Here is a 25,176-nt window from a genome sequence, read left to right as displayed (position 1 = left end):
CTGCTTATATTAGTTTTATGTAATAGGAGTGAATTGCAACATAATGGTTTCATTAGGTTGTGTTTTCAGTCAGAGATGCATTAAACTGGAGTTGACTGACCTCTCATTTTCACTGTCTATGTTGCCCTGCATTGCAAGTCCAGTGTCTGGTGAAAAATGAGAGGACAGTCAGTTGGTGAAGCCAAAAAAGCTCATGCAGGAAACAAGGGTTGTGTGGTGAGAAGAAAATGCAGTTAAAACAGTGCCAAACATCAGAGGCAGGATAATGTTTTCATTGCCACGTATTTTGCAGTGGCGTGCACCAGCATTAGACATGATTGGTACATTTCATTTAGCCCATGTGGAATAAATGAACCCAAGATGGGTTTTGTTATAACCGACTGAATTCCTAATGCCTGTACGTGTATATTGGAATCAAATATAGTATTTTTTGGAGGAGGTGGTAGTCTGACTTTTTTTTACATTGTAACCTGCATAACATTCCTCTGTTAATCAGCATTGTCAAGAAACAGTGACCATTTACCTTGTGTGTCTCATTTATGTTGGCTCACTTTATGCCGGTATTATGCCTGCTGACAAAACAGCATTTGTTGTACTGCAATAAATTTAGGCAAAATGCATCAAGATCTTTGTGGAAGATGTGATGTGGTGCCATATAAATGCAAGACTTATCTTAGCGTGAGTTTCCTGTGATAACAGGCATGTGGTTGTGTGCAGCAGAAATACCACTGTGAACATCAGCCAATTGCAATGTGCAATTTGTGCTTTGCAAGCCAACTTGGCTATAATTAACACTGCATTTAAACTCTGATGGTTGATTTTATTCTTTCAATCATCTGAGGGAATTCATCCCCTCCAAACTTTACTATTCTGGCCAAATATGGAAGATAACGCTTCAGTACATTTTGAACTTTCCCATTGGCCATATACTGCAAGAAAGTAGTGCAACCAACAATTAAATTTATAAATAGCCTGTGAATCACATGCACACCACAGTTCAGAAATGCTAGCTTTTTATTTGATGCTCATAGCTGATCTCTAAAAAGTAGGAGAAGAAAATGTTTTTATACACAAATGTTCCCTGTTAAATGTGATCAATTATTTTTTATTTGAGCATGGCATGGGTAATACCTTCTTCTTACCTCCTCCCTTCTCAATATCCAGGGCTCCAAACTTCCGCCTCCTTATCTTTGAACAACAGTTACAGATAATTACTCTGCTGCTCCCCTTTGCACCTCCTCTGGACCCTTTTTTATTGTTTCATCCTTTTTTAACTTGCACCTCTATTCATTTTATTATTTAATCTCTGCCTTCCATCTATCACAGTTTTGCTTCCTTCCACCACACCCTCCTCCCCCTGCTATCTCTCCCTGGCTAATAGTTTAAAAAGTGTAACATCTCTAATCCTTTTCCAATTCTGACGACAGGTAATCCATCTGCAACATTCGTCTTGTTTCCCTCCATAGTTGCTTCCTGGCCTGCTGACCATTCACAGCATCATCTGTTCATCTTGTATATTTCAGATTTCCAGCATCCACAGTATTTTGCTTTTGTTATTTTTCTCCCCCTACCATCGATTAAAATTTTTACTTCTCTGAAAGGGTTTCTGTTCTGATTATCTTTTTGGCCATTTATTTGTGGGGGTGGGGACAGTGCGGTACTTCCTGCACATGCTCAGTTGCAGTGCCAGAGTGTCAGCTAACAGTATTAAAGCAAACAAAACAAACAAAAGCTGGGCAATTTCAACAGGTCGGGGCAACATTAATGATGAAAGGTCATCGATCTGAAATGTAACTCTTGTTTTTTCGCCACAGATGCTGTCTGACTTGCTCGGTTTTCCCAGCATTTTTGTTTTCATTTTAGATTTACAGCATCCACAGTATTTTGCTTTTGTATTAAAACAGACAAGTTGGTTTGACATAGACTAACAATTAAGTTCAAGTTATCCAGTTTTTTAGGTTTATGCAGTCCTTAACCTTAATATAAGCTCTTGTCTTTAGTCCAGCCATCACACCAGTTAGCAGCTGTTCCCTCATTGCTGAGCTCAAACAAACATTGCTGGAGCAAGGTCCATTTCCTGCAGTTTGTGACTGATATTTTTCAACAGTAGATGAGAGTGTGCATAAAAGATGGATAAGATCAGTTTAACTGTCAAGCTGTCAGGTTACTTAAAACCCCATGCCTTAAATTTTGAAACAAAACACCCTGCTGTATTGGAGTTGAAAAAATTGTGCTTGCAATTTCGATAGCTGTTTGTTGACCTAAGTCTGATGATTATCATTGGTGTTATTATTGTTTTTCTGCTTCCACAACCTATCATTATCAAAATGTGTGGTGGTGGTGGTGGTGGTGGTGGTGGTGGGGGTGGTGGTGGTGGTGGGGGGGGGGGTGGGGGGGGGGGGGGTTTCTGTTCACCATTTGACTGACAGCTCCAAGAAGTTATTACAGGATTAGCTGTCTTTGACATGGGGCCATGAATACAAATGTTTGTTTTTGTAAAGGATGAAGTATTTGGATGAATTATGAGCTATTATCAATTTGAATTTTTTAATTTAGTTAAGTTGGTAGTAGATAATTTTATTTAAACACAACATGGTTCCTGAGGTCTGCCTATGGGGGATAATGGATGAGTTTGCATGGAGCATGTCAGGGAAAAGGGTGGGAGTTGACACTAAATTGGCATAAGGGCTATAAGGGGCCGTTGGGTTGGCATGAAGGGAATGGGGGCAGGTGGAGGGGCATACATGGGCACAGCTAATATGAGAAGCCATGGGAGTGCATAGATGGGCGTAAGTTGGCATGGAGTTTGAGGGCCAGAAGTGGGAGGGTGGGGACATGAGTTGGCATGGATGGTGCGTGGCGAGTGGTGGGGGGTGGGGGTGGTTGGTGTAGGAATGAAGCAAGAAGGCCTATCTGCTTTCATTTCAATTGGGACAAAGTCCCAGAACACCAAGGCAGGTCTTTTAACTTGCCCTCAGCACCTGACAGCCCCTGTGGCCACCTCTGCACTGTTGCCAGGGCCATGGGCCCCATTCCAGCAGGCACCTGCACCTGCCCTGAATGAAGGATCTGTTTCTCTGAGATCCGTCTGCCAAACCAGGAATTTTCCAGACTGTTGCACACAGGATCGAAAATCTAGGCCATGGTGAGGAAACTTCAGTAATTGAGATTCTCAACTTCCAGTATGGAGAATTGATTGCAATATTTACATTAAGGACACAGGTTGCACATTTTGGTTAACAATCAATGAAAAACAAACATTTTGACTGAAAAAAAATGAATTACCCAATATGGCAACCTGGAATTAAGAGTCCCATTATCTACCCATTAAACTACCCGGGCTCTATAGAACTTTTCTGCATAAAGCCTCAGGTGCAGCATGAACACAAAATCACATTGAGATTGTGATCCCATAACGATTCCGATCTGGGATGAATGATGCTTTTCTGTGTGCTGCAGTGAGATCCCCATTACAATGGGACTTGGAGATATTAAAGATTGAACTTTTACATTGGAATTCCACTGGGAAATGCTTACATTGCAGTGCAAGGCTACATAACCTTTGATCGATTCAAACTCCTGCCACCGACCAGAAAAGAGTGTCAAGGGCAGTTATGCATGTGCTGGTGGCTGCATGTGCAACTGTTCCTGCCACTTTTCCAGACTGTGGCTGCAGTCACAATGTTTTTAAACATGAAATTGAGACACTTGTTTTCCTGGGGGATTTCCCATCTTCATTTTTCATTTTGATGTGATCTCTCAGTGCTAATTCTTTTTAGCTGGCTATATTCTCCATGTGCCATAAATTTCATCTGCCATAAATACTGGGTGCATCTGGAAGAATAATTGAGGCACTGTTCAGACGAGGTGATGCGCAAATGGCTTTCCCTGGCCAGTTCTGCCCAGTTTTATGGACAGAAGGTTTGGGACACATCAGACATGTTGAGGGGGAGTAGAATCGAAGCTATTGACATGTGGTCAAGTTACATTGGTAAAAGTTTAGGAAGAGGTAATCATTTTCTCTTTTCAATTGAAGCAGTTTGACTCTTGTCAGAGAGGAGACAGGGGACTTGTGTTTGTTCGAGGAAGGAAAAGCTGCAATTTGAATAGCCTAATTTTAGTTGTTTTATTTTGATGTTATTTGGGGTTCAGTTTACTGTACATGACTTTTGGCACGATACTGAGCCGAAAGCACCTTCAATGAATTTGAAGGACCGCGGATCTAAATGGTGAACACAAGCTACCATATTGAGTTGCATTGTTTCTGATGCGTCATTTTACCATTGAACTTCATGGACAGAATTTTCCGGCTGCGCTCACCCCAAAACCGGAAAATCCCACGTGCCCGCTACGATTCCCATGGCAGGCGAGATGGGAAAATTCACCCCTATGTCTGTAATACAATTTCTGTGAAGGTACACAAATTTTATTTACTTGAGGAAGTGTGCTCCAAACACTTGATAACTCACAAGCAGACTATGGTGTTATTAACTGAAAACTGAAGGTTGAATGCTGTTGCATTGTTCTAAAAATGTACAAGTCTAGTCATTCAGTTATACCACCATTTGAACTTGACCTGGCAGGAATTTTACATTTTCTTTTATCGCTTCCTGTGAAGTCCCTATTGGTCTCTAGCAGATTTTAATATTTTACTCGAGGGGTTTTACGGTTAATTAGTTTCACATTTGCCAGTGGCAATGGGGAAATACAAAGTGGTCTAACTCCTCTTCCTGATGAGCAATATCAGCAGGAACTTCTGGAATTATTTGAAGAGGTAATCCTCCACAGGAAGTCTTGTGCTGTTAAACTGTTTTGTGGCCCACTATGTTTTAATCCTTCCTTGCTTTTTGATTTGTGACTACTTGTCTGCACAATTAATATTTGCAGAAGTGTTCGTCTCAGAGTTATTTTCAGTCAAAACTCTATCCTCTCAGCTGGTAGAATTTATACCTCTGGTTTTAAACCTTTTTTGCCACTTGCTGCCTGATTTCTCCAGTGGACATTATCTCTGAATGTTTTGCTTCTCCTCTTGTCTACTCTTAATCCTGCAAGTGAGCAAGACTTCTCAGTGTTATTTTACCTAAACTGCCCTTCATTCTGTGAGCCTCAACAGGGACAAATGGTGATTGCATATTTAACCGTGCTTGGTTATTGTTGTCCCCAGTAATGCCTACCTGTGCATGTACTAATCTGCAGCAGTAACCATATCCCTGGCAGAATTATTTTGTTTCTCTCGCAATATGGAGTTAAATCATGGTCCGTTCTCGTTTTTCAGAATTGGCACCATACCATGTGGCCCACTTGGGCACCCCTGAAAAATGTGGCTATATTTCAAACTAATGTCACTCAGTGTTTCCTTATGCTGCCAGCCTCTCGGTGTTTGCTTCATCCTCTCTGCTGCTTCTGCCTACTATACCTTAGCATTGCCAGGAATTGCCTATTACACTGATCCACAGAAGCCATCCTAAGATGTAAGCAATGCCACCCAGGCTTCCCCCAACATAGCACCATAACCTCAAATACTGCCCAATATTGCTGAAAGCCCCCTTAGCTGCTGCTAAATGCTGCACCTATTTCTAAATCCCACATAGCTACTCCAGTTTGCGACATGTTTTGTCCCATCTTTCTGTACTCTCGGCTCTAAAATGCTATGATGAAGAAATTAAATAGATGAGAAAGCAGATGATAATCCAAGCTGCTTGGCTATGTTTTTAATGGAAAAGCAGACAGAATTCCGCAATTCTTTGCCCAAAGCTTGAACCCAAAATCTGTGGCCCAACAAATTCATGCACAGCACCAGCATTGTTGTAAGCTTATCACTGACTCGCTATAAAGCATGCCGCAGAAGATTTATTGGAGGTCTTGAAGTCCAAATGTGCGGGTTAGGTTGATTGGCCATGCTAAATTGCCCTTAGTGTCAGGGGGACTAACAGGGTAAATATGTGGGGTCACGGGGATGGGGCTTGGGTGGGATTGTGGTCGGTGCAGGCTCAATGGGCCGAATGGCCTCCTTCTGCACTGTAGGGATTCTTTGACAGCATTTTCCAAAGCAGCAACTGCTACAACCTGAAAGTAAGGAGTCTAACAACACCAGGTTAAAGTCCAACAGGTTTATTTGATAGCAAACGCCACTAGCTTTTGGAGCGCTGCTCCTTCGTCAGATGGAGTGGAAATCTGACAGATTTCCACTCCATAAAACGAAGGAGCAGCGCTCCGAAAGCTGGTGGCGTTTGCTACCAAATAAACCTGTTGGACTTTAACCTGGTGCTGTTAGACTCCTGACTGTGTTTGCCCCAGTCCAACACCGGCATTTCCACATCATGACAACCTGAAAGAACAGGGCAACAGAGGCAAGGGTTCACCATCTGCAAATTTTGCACCAAGTTGCACATCATCCTGACTTGGAAAAAAATCACTGTTCCTTTACTGTTGCGGGGTCAAAATTCTGGAACTCCCTTCCCACAACACTGTGGGTGTACCTACACAAGTGCAGTGGTTCAAGAGGCTGCACCATCTTGTCAAGGGTGATTGGAGATGAGTATCAAATATTGCCATGCCACTGATGCTCACATCCCTTTGAGTAAAAGAAAAATTAAAATGGTCTGTTTTCTTTGGTCTGACAAACGAGAGGTTAAAGTTTATTTACTAGTCACAAGTAGGTTTACATTAACACTGCAATGAAGTTACTGTGAAACTGCTCCTAGTCGTCACTCTTTGGTACCTGTTCAGGTACACTGAGGGAGAATTTAGTATGGTCAATGCAACTAACCAGCACATCTTTCGGACTGTGGGAGTAAACCGGAGCCCCTGGAGGAAAACACGGAGAATGTGCAAACTTCACACAGACAGTGACCCAAGGTGGGAATCTAACCCAGGTCCCTGGCACTGTGAGGACGCAGTGCTAACCACTGTGCCACCGTGCTACCCCAGGCATACTGGTGTTGTTGCTGGACTAGTAATCCAGAGACCCAGGGTAATGCTCTGGGAAACCAGGTTCGAATCCCACCATGGCAGATGGTGAAATTTGAATCCAACAAACAAAAATCTGGAATTAAAAGTTTACTGATGACCGTGAAATGATTGTCAATTGCCATAAAAATTCATCTGGTTCACTCATGTCCTTAATCTGCCGTCCTTACCTGATCCAGCCTACATGTGACTCCAGAGTCACAGCAATGTGGTTGACTCTTAAATGCCCTCGGGGATGGGCAATGAATGCTGGTCCAGCCAGCGATGCCCACATCCCATGAACAAATAACAAATCTTTATGTTCTTACTATGGTGATTATGGGCTTCAGATGAAATTATATAAACACCATGAAGAGATTTATTCCACAATTACCTGAATAAAATTCCAATTTTGGTTCTGTGTTTAATCAGCTTTGTTAATTATTGTTGCAGAAAACAAAGTTGCAACTTACCTCAGAAATATTTGAAACTGGTATCTTGTTGACGAGTTGGCCTCAGGGAGATGGCGCAGTCTGATCGTACATCAATCGATTTTCAGGCCGAGTGAGGGATTAACTGATAACTGAAAGAGCATATTCTCTTGTCGCGAAAACATTTTATTTAACGTTCCCTAAATTAGTTGAAAACAAGCTGGCCAAAGATTTTTTAACTTTCATATTTTGTCAGCCAAAAAAAAAAGACTCATTGCCAGCAAGAGTGTCTTGTTCTGATCCTAAATTCTTAGTAATGACAGATGTGTCTGAGAAAGACTAACTTTTCTACAAGACTTCCACTGCAGTCGAGTATTTGTTTGTGTGTGTACACAACCGAAAAATGCCATATTCGTGCCAAATGTATTGCAAGAGTTCAAGCCGAGAGCACATCACAGTACGAACTGGTAACAGTGCAAGGTGGGATCGAGTTAAAACAGTCGTTGCATGATGGGGAGTATCCCGAGAATGGGGAAATCAGTGGCCAAGTCATTCAGAACCCACATTTTGCGACTTCAGATTTCAATTTGTGCAACTAATTGTGGATTCGCAGTTAACAGGTCGTAGGTGATCATTAGTCACTTTTATGTGCTAATTAATCTGCTTGGGCTGACAGAGACGCTTGACAATAAACTGGTTTGAGGCTGAATTGTGTGCAGGATGAAAAGACAGCAGCAGCAAGAACAAATCAGTTCAAGCAGAGAATGCGCTGAACACTGTTCATAGAGTGTGATGAAGCTGGGGTGCAAGGGAGGTGGAGCAGGATATTTTCAGTGAAATTGAAACTTAACTACACAAAAATCTACACTTAACCATAATTTTACTAATATTGTACAATTACTCCAGCATATATGCTGGAGTTTTAAGGAGCAAGTGTTAACTCTGGCATCTTGTCTCCGTTCAGCTGTTGTTGAAACCCTCAACAACTCTTTGTTACCTCGAGACTCAATGCACTGCTCTACCCTCCATAGATTTGAGGTCATCCAAAACTCTGCTGCCTTGTCTTAACTCACAGCAAGTCCCATTGCCCTGTCGCCCCTGTGCTCACTGACCTTGCTTCCCTGTCAAGCAACATCTTGACGTAAAAATTCTCCTAATTTTTTACAAGTGCCTCTATGACCTTGATCCTCCCTATCCTTACCAGCTCCCCAGCCCCCCCAAGCTCTGAGACACTGCTTTAGTTCTGGCCTCTTGTGCGTCATGATGTGGGCTCAGAGCCATTTTCCTTGTGTCCCAAGCAACGCAAATCAGCCCATTGGAAGTTGAAACTTCCTGGACATCCCATTCACGTGCGGACCTGGGTTCAGGTCTTCGGATGGGTCCGAAAGTGTGACAATGTGGTCTTCTCAACATTAACTGCTACTGGCATTGGAAGATCCTGTCAAAGATCTCCTTATGTGGTTCAGTGTCATATGTTGTTGTATAACACTCCTGTGAAGCTGCTTGGGCTATTTCATCACATTAATCACATGTATTTTGTTGTTGAAATTCTGACCTGGCAGCAGATAGCAACCAAAAGAATTTTCAGTTCACAACAGGTTCTCTTGACTTGGTCTGCAATTTCACCTCATTATGTGGAGGGGGAGCAAAATAAGTGCAAGGGATAAGTCACTTGGCATCATAGCCATGTGGCACATATTGCAGCTAAATGGTCTCATTTATACTAATCTGCTTATGGATTTAACAGGATCTTGCTTGAGGTTTAAAAATGATGTGCACAATCACAACTAGACACGATCCATCAAGCTTACAATATTTCTGGTATTTGTGTATATGTAACCAGATGTCCTAACAGCATTGTTGGCAGAGAGTTATGCATGCTTTCCAAAGTTAGGGTGTGATGGTTATTGACAGATAAAAGACAGGGAGAGATCTCCATCTCCAATCTGACAAATGTGAGACATTGTGCATCAGGAAATGTAACTCTCTATATTGTTTGGCCAACTAGAACTGCAGTATAACTTCCACTCTGATGAAGCCAGCTTAAAACGAAATTCTGGTCTTATAATGGAGATAAAAGGAAAGTACCTGGTCTCATCATCTTGCTCACAAATTTAGATTCAATCGATGAAAGTTTCCAGCATTGAGTCAGGTACAGGATGAAGACATTTTTGGTGACAAAGGTGTGGAAGAAGCAGAACCAGCTGTTCCTTCCCTGGATGAGTTCCAAAAAGTAATTGCAACTGTATGGAACTGCTTCATTGTTACCAAAGAAAAACACAAATAGTATAAAGCAATTGACACTGTGTAGTTCGAATAAAATGATGTTCAATTCAAGTTGGCCACTTTGTCATTTCTCCGATGCTGGAAATCTTTAAGCCTCGTAATAATGAACATCCTCACTAACTATGCTTATTGGGTGGCACGGTGGTTAGCACTGCTACCTCACAGCGCCAAAGACCCGGTTCAATTACTGCTTGGGTCATTGCCTGTGCAGAGCCTGCACATTCTCCCCGTGTCTGCGTGGGCTTTCTCCCACAGTCTGAAAGACGTGCTGGTTAGGTGCATTGGCCATGGTAAATTCTCCCTCACTGCACCCGAACCGGTGCTGGAGTGTGACAACTAGGGGATTTTCACAGTACCTTCATTCCAGTGTTAATGTAAGCCTACTTGTAACACTAATGAATAAACTTGTTGTCTGTCGTTAGGAGCCTCATCGATCAAGTTCAGCTGTACCCTTTTCCTATGTATCACTTTTTGTTTTTTGTATTAAAAATTATAGTTTCTTGGCGGCATCATCAGCTGATGAGTTCAAAAACTACATGTTAAAATTGGTGGTTGCTTCGCTACTAATGTGTAATGCCTTAAGTCCTGCCTACTGCATGGCGTTGATGCCTGGCTGTTGAGTTGTCCGTTATCCCTGCGTTGTCATTGTGTGTCATTATTAGCATTTATCCAATTCCATTGTTCAAAGGATGTGCTATTTAATCAGCCACCAAATTTATAGTAACACTATTTCACTTTATTATAAGCAATGTTCCCTCTTTTGTTTTGTTGTGCAATGCAATGCCTGTTCATTTAAGTGCGCACGCCTTTTAAAGGGCTAACTTTAGTTTGGCTTGCACAGCTTCTTCCAGGTGGCTGTGCAGCTTCAAGGTGATGTGCGTTGCAAAGCATTATGGAAATGCTGGCAATATTTTCTGCACTGGCATGGTGGTGCACAGGCATGGTTGCAATGGAGTTGGGTTAAGTTGTTCTGGTGGGAAAGTGGAGGTGAAGGATAATGGGAATAGCGGGGGGAAAATCACAACGGCATTCATGTCTGAATACTCCCTTTCTGAATATTTCAGATTATTTCTATATCTACTTCAACCTCAGATCTTGAGCCCACTTAACGCCAGTTAGAGATACTGATCATCTGATTGAGTTAGCACCTACCCTTCACAACTCCCACATTTATTATTCATTGACGAGATATGGGCATCACTAGCTAGCCCAGCATTTATTGCCCATCCTTAATTGCCCTTGAGAAGTTTGGGAAGTAATGCTGCTTCCTTGTCCTCTTGTTCTTTTGGTGGGCTTCAATTTATGATCCCTCATTACCAATTCGCTGACCAGGAGCGCGAGCGTTAATTGATTTACCCTAACATCACTCTGCATGACATTTGGAGGTCCCTCGCGGATTTTGCTAAAAAAAAAATACAATTTCTGTAATGTTGCTGAAAAAACATTTTGTCTTGCACTCATCAGGACAATGCAAGAATGCCAAATTTCAAAAGGAGGAACAATTTATGCTGCATGAGGAATGGGTGCTGATTGCACATTCTCCCTGTGTTTGCATGGGTTTCCTCCGGGTGCTCCGGTTTCCTCCCACAGTCTGAATGATGTGCTGGTTAGGTGCATACGCCATGTTAAATTCTCCCTCCGTGTACCCAAACAGGCGCCAGAGTGTGATGACTAGGGGATTTTCACAGTAACTTCATTGCAGTGTTAATGTAAGTCTACTTGTGACATGAACAAAAACTTTATCCCACACTTTAAATTGGAGCAATCTAATGAACTCCCTTTCCTCAATGTGCTAGTTGGAAATCTGCAATGGCTTCTTTATTCTGGATATCACAAGCTGACATTCACTGGTGGATACAAGAGTTAGATTCCTACACTTCTACATACTATAATGTTGGCTTTCTCAGCAAACTCAGAAATAGTGCAAGTCATTTACTCACTGTGCAAGCTGATGGTGATAGGATACATCAAAGCTAATGGCTAACCCGATCAGATCATTGCACAGTGTATCGTTAAAAACTCATGAATGGGCTTACGTCCTTCAATTCCAGACATGAGAAGTGCCCAGTCTTCCTCGAGCAAATAGCTCAAAGTTGCGAATGGTGCTAATGTGGCTAAGGACTAAACACACCTCAGAAATGTAAGTTGAGTCCTTTCAGTCTAAATGCCCCTTTAATAGTATGCAAAGCCTTAATTATTGTTGAAAACTCCTGACACTTGAAAATTAGCTTTCTAAAATATATGGGGTGGAATTTTCCTGTCCTGCCCATCTTGGGAATTGTAGCAGGTGGGACACGGACCATGCAAAGGTCCGTTGACCTCGGGCAGGATTTTCCAGTCTTGGGGTGAGTGTGGCCAGAAAATCCCGCCCGTGGAGTTTTACCTTCAGATTTCTGTTATCGTTGGAGCTTTAAAAATAGCTATGCTTTTAAAAACTACTTCATTCTCTCTCTCTCTCAATCCAATCTTTCATTCCCACTCTATTTCTTGTCTGTACCTGGTTTGACATTGAATCCACCCCCACTAATTTACATTTCAGGGTTCAGATTGTGCAGCTCATTTCATCTGGTTGAGATGCACATTGTTTGCCCTGTTCGTACAGGTCCCAGATGCCTTGTAGAGGGCATCATGCTATTTGCATGGCTCACTGACAGCAACATGCTGTGCTAAACCTGATGGGCACGTGCAATTCTAACGAATGGCTGCTGCTCACGCCAACTTTCAGCCGGTAGCTTTTATTCTCTGAGAACTCCAGAGAAAGACACCGACTGGTTTATTTTAAAATGTTTTGTTTGTAGCTTTTACCTTTCACACTGAGCATGCTGCATTTGATTAAAAAGAAGTAGCCCAACCCTAGATGAAATGACTATGAAACTTATCACAGTAAAACATCAGATGACAAATCAGTTGTGCTGCAAGGCATTATCACTTGGGGGACTTGAGATAATCAATTTATGAGCTGCAGTCAAGTATCAAGTCATCTTAATCTAAAGTGTCAATTTGTTCAGTTAGAAGCACTTCTGTCTCCTGAATAAGAAAGTTGTGGGTTCATGCCACACTCCAGGATTTGAGTGCAAAATCTGGTTGACTCACTAGTGCCATACTGAGGGACTGTTGTATTGCTGGAGGTGCCATATTTCTAATGAGATGCTAAACCATCTGCTTTTCTGTTTGTTCTCCCAGAGTCATTCTGGTATCCTGGGCAACATTCTTCCCTCAAAATAATACAAAGAACAAATTAAAGAATGCACATGTATTTATCAACACTTTGTCACGCCTTTGGAATGTCCCAATGTACTTGCTAATGTAAGAATTACAGATGAAGTGGTCATTCATGACATTGATGTTTGTAGATCCTGCTGTGCACAGAAGTAATAAGATTGCAAAAACTGGTATATTGATATGCCAAGAGTATTGACTTCACTATAAATTAATGGTATGTGAAATTCATTGAGAAGTACGAGAAATGTGGTATAATTCTCCACTAATCTGTTATTGTTTTGCAGCTCCAAAATTGGCTTGCCTTTATGGAAAAATGGCATTTTTGTTTTGTTTTCTTGCTTGTTTTAAAGCAAACACATGAAGATTTGCACAATTGCTTTTGCACCACGTTGTTGATGTACATTTGTTCTTGAATCATAGGCATTTCATATGCGATGGCTATTTCTTTTACCTTTGTGGTGTGACATTATGTGCAATTGCTCTAACAGATTTAACTTCTACTTGAGACTGCAAGAGTAACTTATTTCCATTAGTGTTTGAAATTATGGGGGTTTTACAAGGCATTTAAACTTTACAATGGGTGCATATTCTGGCACCACATTTTAACCCATGGGTGTTGAAATAAAACTCTGTGCAATTAACCGGGTCTATTAAACTGTCAACAACAACAATTTTAGCAATTCTAGTTCTTGAGTTAGTAGTAGTCTGTGACCAGTGTCAATTTACAATCATTTGTTCATAATTAAAGCAGCACCAGTTTTGAAACATATGGTGAAATCCACTGGAAGCACCCTTTAATTAGATAAATGATCCATTTTAACATGTGTTTCAATGGTCCTATTGTGAAATAGAGCTCCAAATAACATCAGTAGTTCAATTTTTAACATGGATGCGTCCAACACGGACACTTCACGAGCACTCTATGTTCTGGCTATATGACCCCTCAGGAGTCTGAAAAGACTGGATATATCATAAGTGAATCTCTGCATTGTGCCTGCAACAAATATAATTTAGTAATTAATTCATACACAACTGAAGTTGTTTCAAGAACCGTGCCACCATATTTGATTACCGTTTGCAGAGCTAACATCAAACGGATTAAAATTCAAGTAGTCTGAAATTGCTGCATTTGAGTTTCAGGATATAGAATGCAACCCATACATAAAATGTGAATCCCCCAGACCAATTGGCAGTGCAGTTCATGTCACTTAAAGACCCTCAGGCCAAGGAATTTTGTTTCTTCTTTACAAGGAATCACCTTCTGCAAGCAAATGGTGAATTGGAAGAAAAATTCAGGAAAATAATAGTGCCTGAAATTCAGCATTTAGAGTCATAAACAGAAAATGCTGGAAAATCTCAGCAGGTCTGACAGCATCTGTGGAGAGAGAACAGAGCCAACGTTTCAAGCCTGGAGGACTCTTCGTCAGAATTTACGAAGCTAAACTCAGTCGAAGAGTCATCCACCCTCAACATTAGCTCTATGCTCTCACCACAGATGCTGTCAGGCCTGCTGAGATTTTCCAGCATTTCCTGCCTTTCAGATTCCAGCATCTGCAGTAATTTGCTTCGATCAGCATTTAGAATATTCAGTCTTTGCAGCTTTTTTGGACTGTTAGCTTCATATCTGCCAGGATCTGATGATCAGCTTGCCATGTTCATCTTGAAATTCTCAAAAGGGAGGCTGGATTTCCTGAGTTTTCAGCCTTTTAGCTTTGACAAAGGGTCGTCTGGACTCTCAAAGTCAGCTCTTTATTTTCTCCTTACAGATGCTGCCAGACCTGCTGAGATTTCCCAGCATTTTCTATTTTGGTTTCAGATTCCAGCATCCGCAGTAATTTGCTTTTATCCTGGTCCATTGTTGCTTATGCACATAGGAACATTATAGCCAAGGTATTTGAATTGGGCTGCAGCTATTTGGAACTTTTTCAGTCAATGCGACTTGTAACAATGTTTTTTCAAAGAACACATCTGTTGCAAATTAGTGAGATTAGAAGAAATAATGTAAGTGAGACATGAGCTGATATCTCATTCATGTAACCAAATTGTCGCACTGCATTATCTAATTTCTTGTAGGATTAACAGGGAGGTCATTTTATCATTTTTTTTGTGTAAAAGCATAAACAGCTAGATAAACTCAACAGGTCTAACAGCATCTGTGGAGAGACAAACACTCAGATTTTTGAGTCCTTATCTTCCATAGAACTGAGGATGGATAGAAATGTAATTGACTATCTAGTTGGAGAAGGGGTGGGGCAGAATAGAAGGTCAGGGTTAGGTTGGTGCTAAGGAACGATTAACAAAAGATGTCATCGACATCAGACGAAGGGGCATTAAGGACTCAAGAAATGCGAATAGTGGCATCAAGGTAAGATAGCAGACCCGTCAGTGTGTTTTCTTTGTCAAAATGTGTCACATGAGAGCAGGTTTCAGCAGAGCGAGTTATCCTCTCTGGTAACCTGTTTGTATTCTGATGAGAACTTGGCAATGGCGTTATGAAGGTTAATTCGTGCTTTACTGGTAACTTTTGCTAATAGAACATAGAACATAACAGCGCAGTACAGGCCCTTCGGCCCTCGATGTTGCGCCGACCAGTGGAACCAATCTAAAGCCCCTCTAATCTACACTATTCCAATATCATCCATATGTTTATCCAATAAGCATTTGAATGCTGATTGAGTGGGAAAATGGGTTTCCAGGATCGTTCAGATGTGCTCACATATTTGGCCAGTACAATAATACATCTGCATGACTGAGCAGGGTCAGTAAATTTCTTTTTAACGTCTGTAAACTTTTTGAACATGAGCAACCTTTCGACTGTAGCATTTAAACACCAGTTCTGCTCTGATCTTGCGGTTTATAGAAACAATTTTCAGTTGTGTGCAAATTGATATTCAGTCATTTTGCAATAACCTTGCATACGTTTGGAATTTGCACTGACGCCATAAATATAGCCCCACAAGCCACTGACTGGGGCCCATTGGTTCAGAGCCATGGTATGTGTCTGCCCTCATAAACTAACGCTTTTCTTTTCTTCATGGAGCCACGGATCCACATAAAAAATTAAAGGTCAAGATTGGCTCGAGTGAAACGCCATGATTTCATCTATGGGATACAGGTTGTTCCATATCCAGATGACCCAGACAACAAACAACAGTTTTATCACTGGCTATGTTACGTGTTAACTCGCTTGTTAATCCATGAGACGTGAATGTAATAAAATCGGGATATTATGTGTATAAAAGTGGACTTGGCTGTGCTTGCTCAATCTCGGTTTACAGTACAGAAGCTGCTGAGAATGTCAGTTTTCTACTGATAGCGTCATATGCCAGGAAAAAGTTCTGACTGTGCGAGTGGGATAAACACTGAACTAAAAGCCGCAACTTTCCCAGTGTAATCTTTTAATTAAGTGCTAATTTTAATTTCGTTGAAGTTGATTGCAAGACTGGGTCTTGCTCTGTTCAAAGCATTGCTTCATTCCATGAGCACGATTTACCTGAAACCTGCTTTGTGGGCTCAGGAGGTTAAAATATGTGTTTTGTTAAATGTTCATAGATTTGTAATTAAATCAAGTTCACTTGGAACTGAAGAAGAACTCTATTTTATCAGAAAAATGCGTAAAGATACTTGAATTAAAGGCCGCAAATATTCAAATATTGATGTGCTGTGCATTGAAATTCAGCAACTCTGTGCTGTGATTTTTGGAAGGTTGCTTTGGTTCTTGCTTGAGAAGTTGAAACTGGCTTCTATTTTAATGTGCTCTGACTGCAATACTTTATTCCTTCACAGCTGATTAATACTGTCTGTCAATTATTTACAGATCCAGTGGTTGTGTGGAAGTTCCCAAAGGACTTCAGAGACCAGGTTTGAAACATGATTAACTTTAAAAAAAAATTTAATACTCTTTCCTCGGTAACTGTGACAAGGCGGAGATGAATGAAGCCAGTGAGCGGATAGATCTCCCAGACATAACCTACAGCAATTGCAGTACAGGCTTAGTGACAATGTTTTCAAAAGTGGCAAATATTTTGTTTGATTAATGATAAGTAAACTTACTTTAATATTGATTTTGGTACTTCAGTGTTCTTTTTCTTGCTGCCCTTAATTTCTCTCCTGACACGGGTAATTTCTGACCAGCCTAATTTTCATTTGGTGGGTGATGAAGTGAAATGTTGGTGCTTCTCAGCATATTTTCTTTCGGTCATTCTCATTGGAGAAAGCTTTGTCATTCTAAATACAAGGAATAATATCAATTGGAGCAGCAAAACTTAAATTATTTGGCACAGCTGGAGAACTCTATTGACTGGTCACATGGAGATGGGAACAGGATCAACTCTCTGTTCAGCCTCTCCTGAGCCTCTTACCCACTTTTACTTGAGAAAACTCAATGGATTTCAGGTTTGAAATTTTCAGTGGATTTAACCTCAGCGGTTTTTTGGGGGGGTAAATTCCAGATAAGCCGTGGTCCTTTATGTGAATGCCTCCAGACATCACTCCTGAATGGCCTAAGTTTAATCTCAAGGTTATGTCCCCTTGTTTCTGACTTGAGTATCAGAGGAAATAGCTCTTCCCTTATCTGGCCTATCAAATCTTCTATTCATCTTAGCCACTTCAATTGCTTCACACCGTAATCTTCTATACTCGAGTAAACAAGCATAACCTGTGCAACCTGTCCTCATAATTTAACCCTTTTAGCTCCTCTATATTAGTCTGTTCCACATCCTTTCCAAGGCCAGTATATCCTGCCTGAGATGTGGTGCCCAGAACTCGAGGCGGTGCTCCAGATGTGACCTCATCAGAGCTTTGCACAATTTAAATATAACTTCCGCCCCTTTGTATTTCAACCACTTTTCCAGCTGATTGGAAAACAGCTAATGTAACGCCACTGTTTAAAAAAGGAGGTAGACAAAAGGCAGGTAACTACAGGCCGGTTAGCTTAACATCCATAGTTGGGAAAATGCTGGAATCTATCATTAAGGAAGAAATAGCAGGACACCTGGAAAAGAATGGTTCAATCAAGCAGACGCAGCATGGATTCATGAAGGGAAAGTCATGTTTGACTAATTTCCTGGAATTCTTTGAGGATATAACGAGTGCGGTTGACAGAGGGGAACCGGTGGATGTGGTGTATTTAGATTTCCAGAAGGCATTCGATAAGGTGCCTCACAAAAGTTTGCTGCATAAGATAAAGGTACACGGAGTTGGGGGTAAAGTGTTAGCGTGAATTGAGGATTGGCTATCTAACAGAAAGCAGAGAGTCGGAATAAACGTGTGCTTTTCCGGTTGGCAATCAGTGACTAGTGGCGTGCCGCAGGGATCGGTGCTGGGGCCTCAACTATTTACAATATACATAGACGATCTGGAGGAGGGGACTGAGTGTAGGGTAACAAAGTTTGCGGATGACACAAAGATGTCATCATAAGGTCGTGCCTTACGAGCCTGGTTGAGTTCTTTGAAAATGTGACCAAACACATTGACGAAGGAAGAGCGGTGGATGTGGTCTATATGGACTTCAGCAAGGCGTTCGATAAGGTCCCCCATGCAAGACTTCTTGAGAAAGTGAGAGGGCATGGGATCCAAGGGGCTGTTGCCTTGTGGATCCAGAACTGGCTTGCCTGCAGAAGGCAGAGAGTGGCTGTGGAGGGGTCTTTCTCTGCATGGAGGTCAGTGACCAGTGGAGTGCCCCAGGGATCTGTTCTGGGACCCTTGCTGTTTGTCATTTTCATAAATGACCTGGATGAGGAAGTGGAGGGATGGGTTGGTAAGTTTGCTGACGACACCAAGGTAGGTGGTGTTGTGGATAGTTTGGAGGGATGTCAGAAGTTGCAGCGAGACATAGATAGAATGCAAGACTGGGCGGAGAAGTGGCAGATGGACTTCAACCCGGATAAGTGTGTGGTGATCCATTTTGGCAGATCCAATGGGATGAAGCAGCAGTATAATATGAAGGGTACCATTCTTAGCAGTGTAGAGGATCAGAAGGACCTTGGGGTCCGGGTCCATAGGACTCTTAAATCGGCCTCGCAGGTGGAGGATGCGGTCAAGAAGGCGTACGGCGTACTGGCCTTCATTAATCGAGGGATTGAGTTTAGGAGTCGGGAGATAATGCTGCAGCTTTATAGGACCCTGGTTAGACCCCACTTGGAGTACTGCGCGCAGTTCTGGTCACCTCATTACAGGAAAGATGTTGAAGCCATTGAAAGGGTGCAGAGGAGATTTACAAGGATGTTGCCTGGATTGGGGGGCATGCCTTATGAGGATAGGTTGAGGGAGCTTGGTCTCTTCTCCCTGGAGAGACGAAGGATGAGAGGTGACCTGATAGAGGTTTACAAGATGTTGAGAGGTCTGGATAGGGTAGACTCTCAGAGGCTATTTCCAAGGGCTGAAATGGTTGCTACGAGAGGACACAGGTTTAAGGTGCTGGGGGGTAGGTACAGAGGAGATGTCAGGGGTAAGTTTTTCACTCAGAGGGTGGTGGGTGAGTGGAATCGGCTGACGTCGGTGGTGGTGGAGGCAAACTCGTTGGGGTCTTTTAAGAGACTTCTGGATGAGTACATGGGATTTAATGGGATTGAGGGCTATAGATAGGCCTAGAGGTGGGGATGTGATCGGCGCAACTTGTGGGCCGAAGGGCCTGTTTGTGCTGTGGCTTTCTATGTTCTATGAGTGGGAAAGCAAATTGCGTGGAGGACACAGAGAGTCTGCAGAGAGATTTGGATAGGCTAAGTGAGTGGGCAAGGATCTGGCAGATGGAGTATAACGTTGGTAAGTGTGAGGTTATCCACTTTGGAAGGAATAATAGTAAAATGGACTATTATTTAAACGGTGAAGAATTACAACATGCTACTGTGCAGAGGGACCTGGGCGTCCTTGTGCCTGAATCACAAAAACTCAGTTTGCAGGTGCAGCAGGTAATGAAGAAGGCAAATGGAATGTTGGCCTTTATCGCGAGAGAGATGGAGTATAAAAGCAGGGAGGTCATGCTGCAACTGTACAGGGTGCTGGTGAGGCCGCACCTAGAGTACTGTGTACAATTTTCATAGAATCATAGAATCCCTACAGTGCAGAAGGAGGCCATTCGGCCCATCGAGTCTGCACCGACCACAATCCCACCCAGGCCCTACCCCCACATATTTTACCCGCTAATCCCTCTAACCTAAGCATCTCAGGAGTCTAAGGGGCAATTTTTAACCTGGCCAATCAACCTAACCCGCACATCTTTGGACTGTGGGAGGAAACCGGAGCACCCGGAGGAAACCCACGCAGACACGAGGAGAATGTGCAAACTCCACACAGACAGTGACCCGAGCCGGGAATTGAACCCAGGACCCTGGAGCTGTGAAGCAGCAGTGCTAACCACTGTGCTACCGTGCCACCCCATTGGTCCCCTTATTTAAGAAAGGATATATTAGCTTTGGAGGGGGTACAGAGAAGGTTCACCAGGTTTATTCCAGAGATGAGGGGGTTAGCTTTTGAGGAGAGATTGAGTAGACTGGGCCTGTACTCATTGGAGTTTAGAAGGTTGAGGGGAGATCTTATAGAGACATATAAGATAATTAAGGGGCTAGACAGGTTAGAAGCAGCGAGGTTATTTCCACTTATAATGGAAACAAGAACTAGGGGGCATAGCCTCAAAATACAGGGGAGTCAATTTAGAACAGAGTTGAGGAGGAACTTCTTCTCCCAGAGGGTAGTGAACCTTTGGAACTCTCTGCCCAATGAAGCAGTAGAGGCTACCTCGTTAAATGTGTTTAAGTCACAGATAGATAGATTTTTAACCATTAAGGGTTATGGAGAGCGGGCGGGAAAGTGGAACTGAACCCACTATCAGATCAGCCATGATCTTATTGAATGGCGGAGCAGGCTTGCGGGGCTAGATGGCCTACTCCTGCTCCTATTTCTAATGTTCTTATGAAGGCTAACATTCCACTAGCCTTTTAAATTAGCTGTTGTAACTCTCCACTAGCTACTTTATAATGTACATATGCACAGAATCGGTAGAGACCAGTGGGCACTGACTGCATGTTGGGACAGTTTTCGTGGATGCTGAGACCCGCGCTAGATGGACAGGTTGCACCTGAACTGAAATGGGACCGGTGCCCTTGCAGAGAGGTTTGTTAGTGCAGTTGGGGAGCAGTTAAAGGGTGTGGGATCCTGAGAGAAGGTTCAACTGGGGAAGATACGCAGCCAAAATTAAAAGAGACAGCAGGTGAGTCAGGAAGGCCTAGAGGTTGTCGGCCAGTTAGAGCACAAGGGAGTTTGGCAAGATTGGATGGTATTTACTTTAATGCAATGAGTCTGACGAACAAAGCAGATGAATTGAGGGCACAAAACGTGGGATATGATGGCATTACTGTCGCAGACATGATTGAGAGAGGGGCAGGATTGGCAGTTCAATATCCCAGGATACAGGATCTTCAGGCTGGACAGAGAGGAGGTAGAAGAGGACGGGATGTCACAGTTTTGACCAGGGAATCAATTACAGCTGTAAGGGATGACATCCTAGAAGAGTCTTCCAATGAAGCCATATGGGCTCAAAACCAAAAAGGAGTGCTCACATTGCTGCGAGTGATCTATAGGCCCCCTAACAGTCTGAGGGAAATAGAAGAAGATAGTTGTCAAATTTCAGAGAACTGTAAAAGTAACAGGGTGGTGAAAGTGGGGGATTTCAACTTCCCCAACATCAATGAGGGTAGTCATATTGTGAAGGTTTAGAGGGAGCGGAATTCTTGAATGCATCCAGGAGAATTTGATAAGCCTGTACATCGAAGGTCCTACAAGAGAGGGTATGGTCCTAGACTTAATTTTAAGTATCAAAGCTGAGCAAGTGGTTCAAGCATCAATGGGAGAGCAGTTTGCAGACAGTGATCATAACTCTGTTAGATTCAAGATTGTTATGGGAAAGGACAAGGATAGGCCGGAAATCAAAGTTCTAAACTGGGGAAGGCTGATTTTAATAAGATCAGATATGATTTGGCCAGAGTGGACTGGGAGCAGACACTTTTAGGTAAATCTGTGACGGGACAGTGGGACGTATTCAAAAAAGAAATAGGGAGAGTTCAGGACCAACATATTGCTTTAAAGAAAAAGGGTGGGACCAACAAATCCAGTGAACCCTGGACATCAAGGGATACAGTAAGAGTTTTAACAACACCAGGTTAAAGTCCAACAGGTTTATTTGGTAGCAAATACCATAAGCTTTCGGAGCGCTGCTCCTTCGTCAGATGGAGTGGAAATGCACTCCATCTGACGAAGGAGCAGTGCTCCCAAAGCTTATGGTATTTGCTACAAATAAACCTGTTGGACTTTAACCTGGTGTTGTTAAAACTCTTACTGTGTTCACTCCAGTCCAACGCCGGCATCTCCACATCATATCAAGGGATATACAGCATTGGCTCAAAGCAGCAGATGCTCTAGAGGAGTACAGAATCTGCAAGAGAGAAATTAAAAAGGAAATTTGGAGAGCAAAAAGGGGACATGAAAGGATGCAGGCAGGTGGAATAAAGGAAAATCCTAAGTTGTTTTACAAGTACATTAAGGGTGAAAGGATTATGAGGGAAAGAGTAGGGTCCATTAAGGACCACAGTGGAAATTTTTGTGTGGAGTCAGAGGACGTAGGTAGGGTTCTAAATAAATATTTCTGTCGGTGTTCCCTGGTGAGAGACACTATGTGGGTACAGAAATCAGGAAGTACTGTGATACTATTAAAGAAATTAACATAGGGCAAAGGTACTGAGCTTAAAAGTAGCGATATCTCCAGGGCCTGATGAAATGTATCCCAGGCTGTTGAGTGAGGCAAGGGAGGAAATAACAAGGCCACAGGCAAAAATTTTCAATTCCTCTCTGGCCTTAGGAGAGTGCCGGGGAACTGGAGGACAGCCAATGTGTACCACCATTCAAGAAGGGAGGAAGGGATAAACCAAGAAACTACAGGCTAGTCAGTCTAACCTCAGTGATGGGGAATCTATGGAAGGAATTCTGAGAAACAGAATTAATCTGTATTTTGAGAGGCAATGATTAATCAAGGATAGTCAGCATGGTTTTGTTAAGGGGAAGTCATGTCTGACCAACTTGATTGAAATTTTTGAGGAGGTGACGAGGTGTGTGGATGAGGGTAATGTTTTTGACATAGTCCACTTGGACATCAGCAAGGCTTTTGATAAGGTCCTACATGGGAGACCAATAGTGAAGGTAACAGCCCATGGGATTCGAGGAAATTTGGCAAATTGGATCCAGAATGGGCTGAATGGCAGGAAGCAGAGGGTGATGGTTGAGGGTTTTTTCCCAGACTGGAAGACTGTGTCCAGTGGGGTCCTGCAGGGATCTGTGTAGGGGCCCTTGCTGTTTGTGATTTACATAAATGATTTTGACTTGATTGTAGGAGGGTTGATCAGTAAGTTTGCAGATAATACGAAAATTAGTGGGGTGGCAAATAGTGCACACTGTTCCCTTAAGGTAGCAGGACAGGTAGATAAAGTGGTTAAATAGGCATATGGTGTATTTGCCTTTATTAGCTGAGACATAGAGAGGATATGAGGAAAATCTTTTTCACCCAGGGTGGTGGGAATCTGGAACTCACTGCCTGAAAGGGTGGTCCAGGCAGAGACCCTCATAAGTCAGGAAGTATTTAGATGAGTACTTTGATGCCGAGGCATGCAAGGTTATGGACCAAGTGTTGGAAAATGTGATTAGAATAGTTGGGTGGTTTGTCTTTGACCGGTGCAGACTCGATGGAAAGTCGACCTCTATGACTCTCAGACTGTCTATAAATAAAGGTGGATCTTATTATAGAGAAGTATACTCTCAGGGGTTTGGAGTCTCTAACTCTGTCAAAGCATCTTAATATTTGTGTTGATAAAATTAAAGTTTTTATCAAATAACCCACCATCACTTACTGTTTATGCCTGCATATGAAGAATGGTAATCTTTAAAATGACTGGAATTCACTGTCTGGGAGGGTAGCAGAGATGGGTAACCTCACAATCTTTAAAAAGTACGTGGATGAGCACTTGAAATGTCGTAACATTCAAGGTTATGGACCCAGTGCTGGAAAATGGAATTAGTGCCGTTTTGCTTGTGTGGACTCGATGGGCCAATGGGTCTCTTCTGTACTACATGACTCCGACTCTGTGGCTGCTGGTACTGATAGCACCATATCCCATCATGAGCTATTTGCAGAGCTAGCAGCAACGTGTCAATTAATATCGAGCCTTTATTGTCCATGGGTATTTCACAGATACATTAGAACGCAAAATTAGACACTGAACGGCATATGAGGAGATTAGGGCTGATGGCCAAAGCTTGATCAAACAGGTACGTTTTAAGCAGCATCTAATAGGAAGAAAGAGAGGTAGAGAATTGGAGAGGTATAAGGAGGGAATTCCAGTGCTTGGAGTCCAGCAGTTGAAGGCAGTGATGGAGTATTTAAAATCAATGATGTTGCCAAGACACCAATATTTGAGGAGCACAGAAATCTCACAGGGTGATAGGGGTGGAGAACATTACAGAATGGGGAGGACTGAGGTTATGGAGGAATTTAACAAGGATCCAGTTTTTAAATTCAAGGTGCTGCTTGACTGAGAGGCAGTGTAGGTTGATGAGTGCTGGGAGCGGGATGATTGATGAATAAGACTTTGTGAATCAAGACGCACACAGCAGAATTTTGGATGAACTAAATTTGTGAAGGGTAGAATATGAGAGACCTGCTTGGAGTGTTTTGGAATAGTCTAGTCTAGAGGTAACTAAGGTATGTATGAGATGGAGCAGTAAAGGAAAATAATTCATCCCCAAAAAAAGCTCGCTCAGCCTCAGTTAATGGAACTTCCATTGTTTGAGTGTCAGCATTGAAATAAAGTTTATCCCCATGGATTCGAATTTCCCCTCTGAGTCTCAGTCTATCTTAGCATCACAAATCTCTGCAATTCTTGAGAGACTTATAGGATATCTCAATGTGGTTCTTTGAAATTAGGTTTTCATGCTCACACTTCGGTTATAGAAATTTGCTGTTGGTGATTTCAACAGCGAATAACTTTAAATGGATTGTGAAAAAGCATTTATGCACCAGCATGGCCAATGCTTAAAATATACACCTTACTTCCCTGTATACACATGAAGAATGTTCATTACAACTTAATGATATACGCTGAGAATTTCATTCATCAAACAAAGCTCATTTGAATCATTTTTGAAAATGTTTATTTTTGCGTACTTATTTTTAAATTGAACAAAAAGCTGTAAAGTGTTGAATTCCGGTTTACTCGCATCAGATTGTGTCGTTTCCCAGTGTGCCACG

The 25,176-nt window shown here is 42.3% G+C and overlaps 1 protein-coding gene across 3 annotated transcripts in view; it reads left to right on the top strand.

The window, feature by feature from the left end:
- dennd1b (DENN/MADD domain containing 1B) overlaps positions 1 to 25,176 on the top strand; it is a 296,649-nt gene that overhangs the window by 67,050 nt on the left and 204,423 nt on the right. For all 3 annotated transcript variants that reach the window (XM_078218144.1, XM_078218142.1, XM_078218143.1), the window contains exon 3: positions 16,705 to 16,748. In XM_078218144.1, the coding sequence (XP_078074270.1) occupies positions 16,705 to 16,748 (44 nt within the window). The remainder of the gene's footprint in view (positions 1 to 16,704; positions 16,749 to 25,176) is intronic.

This window comes from Mustelus asterias, chromosome 8, assembly GCF_964213995.1.
Source record: "Mustelus asterias chromosome 8, sMusAst1.hap1.1, whole genome shotgun sequence".
In the NCBI taxonomy this organism is placed as follows: domain Eukaryota; kingdom Metazoa; phylum Chordata; class Chondrichthyes; order Carcharhiniformes; family Triakidae; genus Mustelus; species Mustelus asterias.
This window is presented reverse-complemented; position numbering and strand designations above follow the sequence as displayed.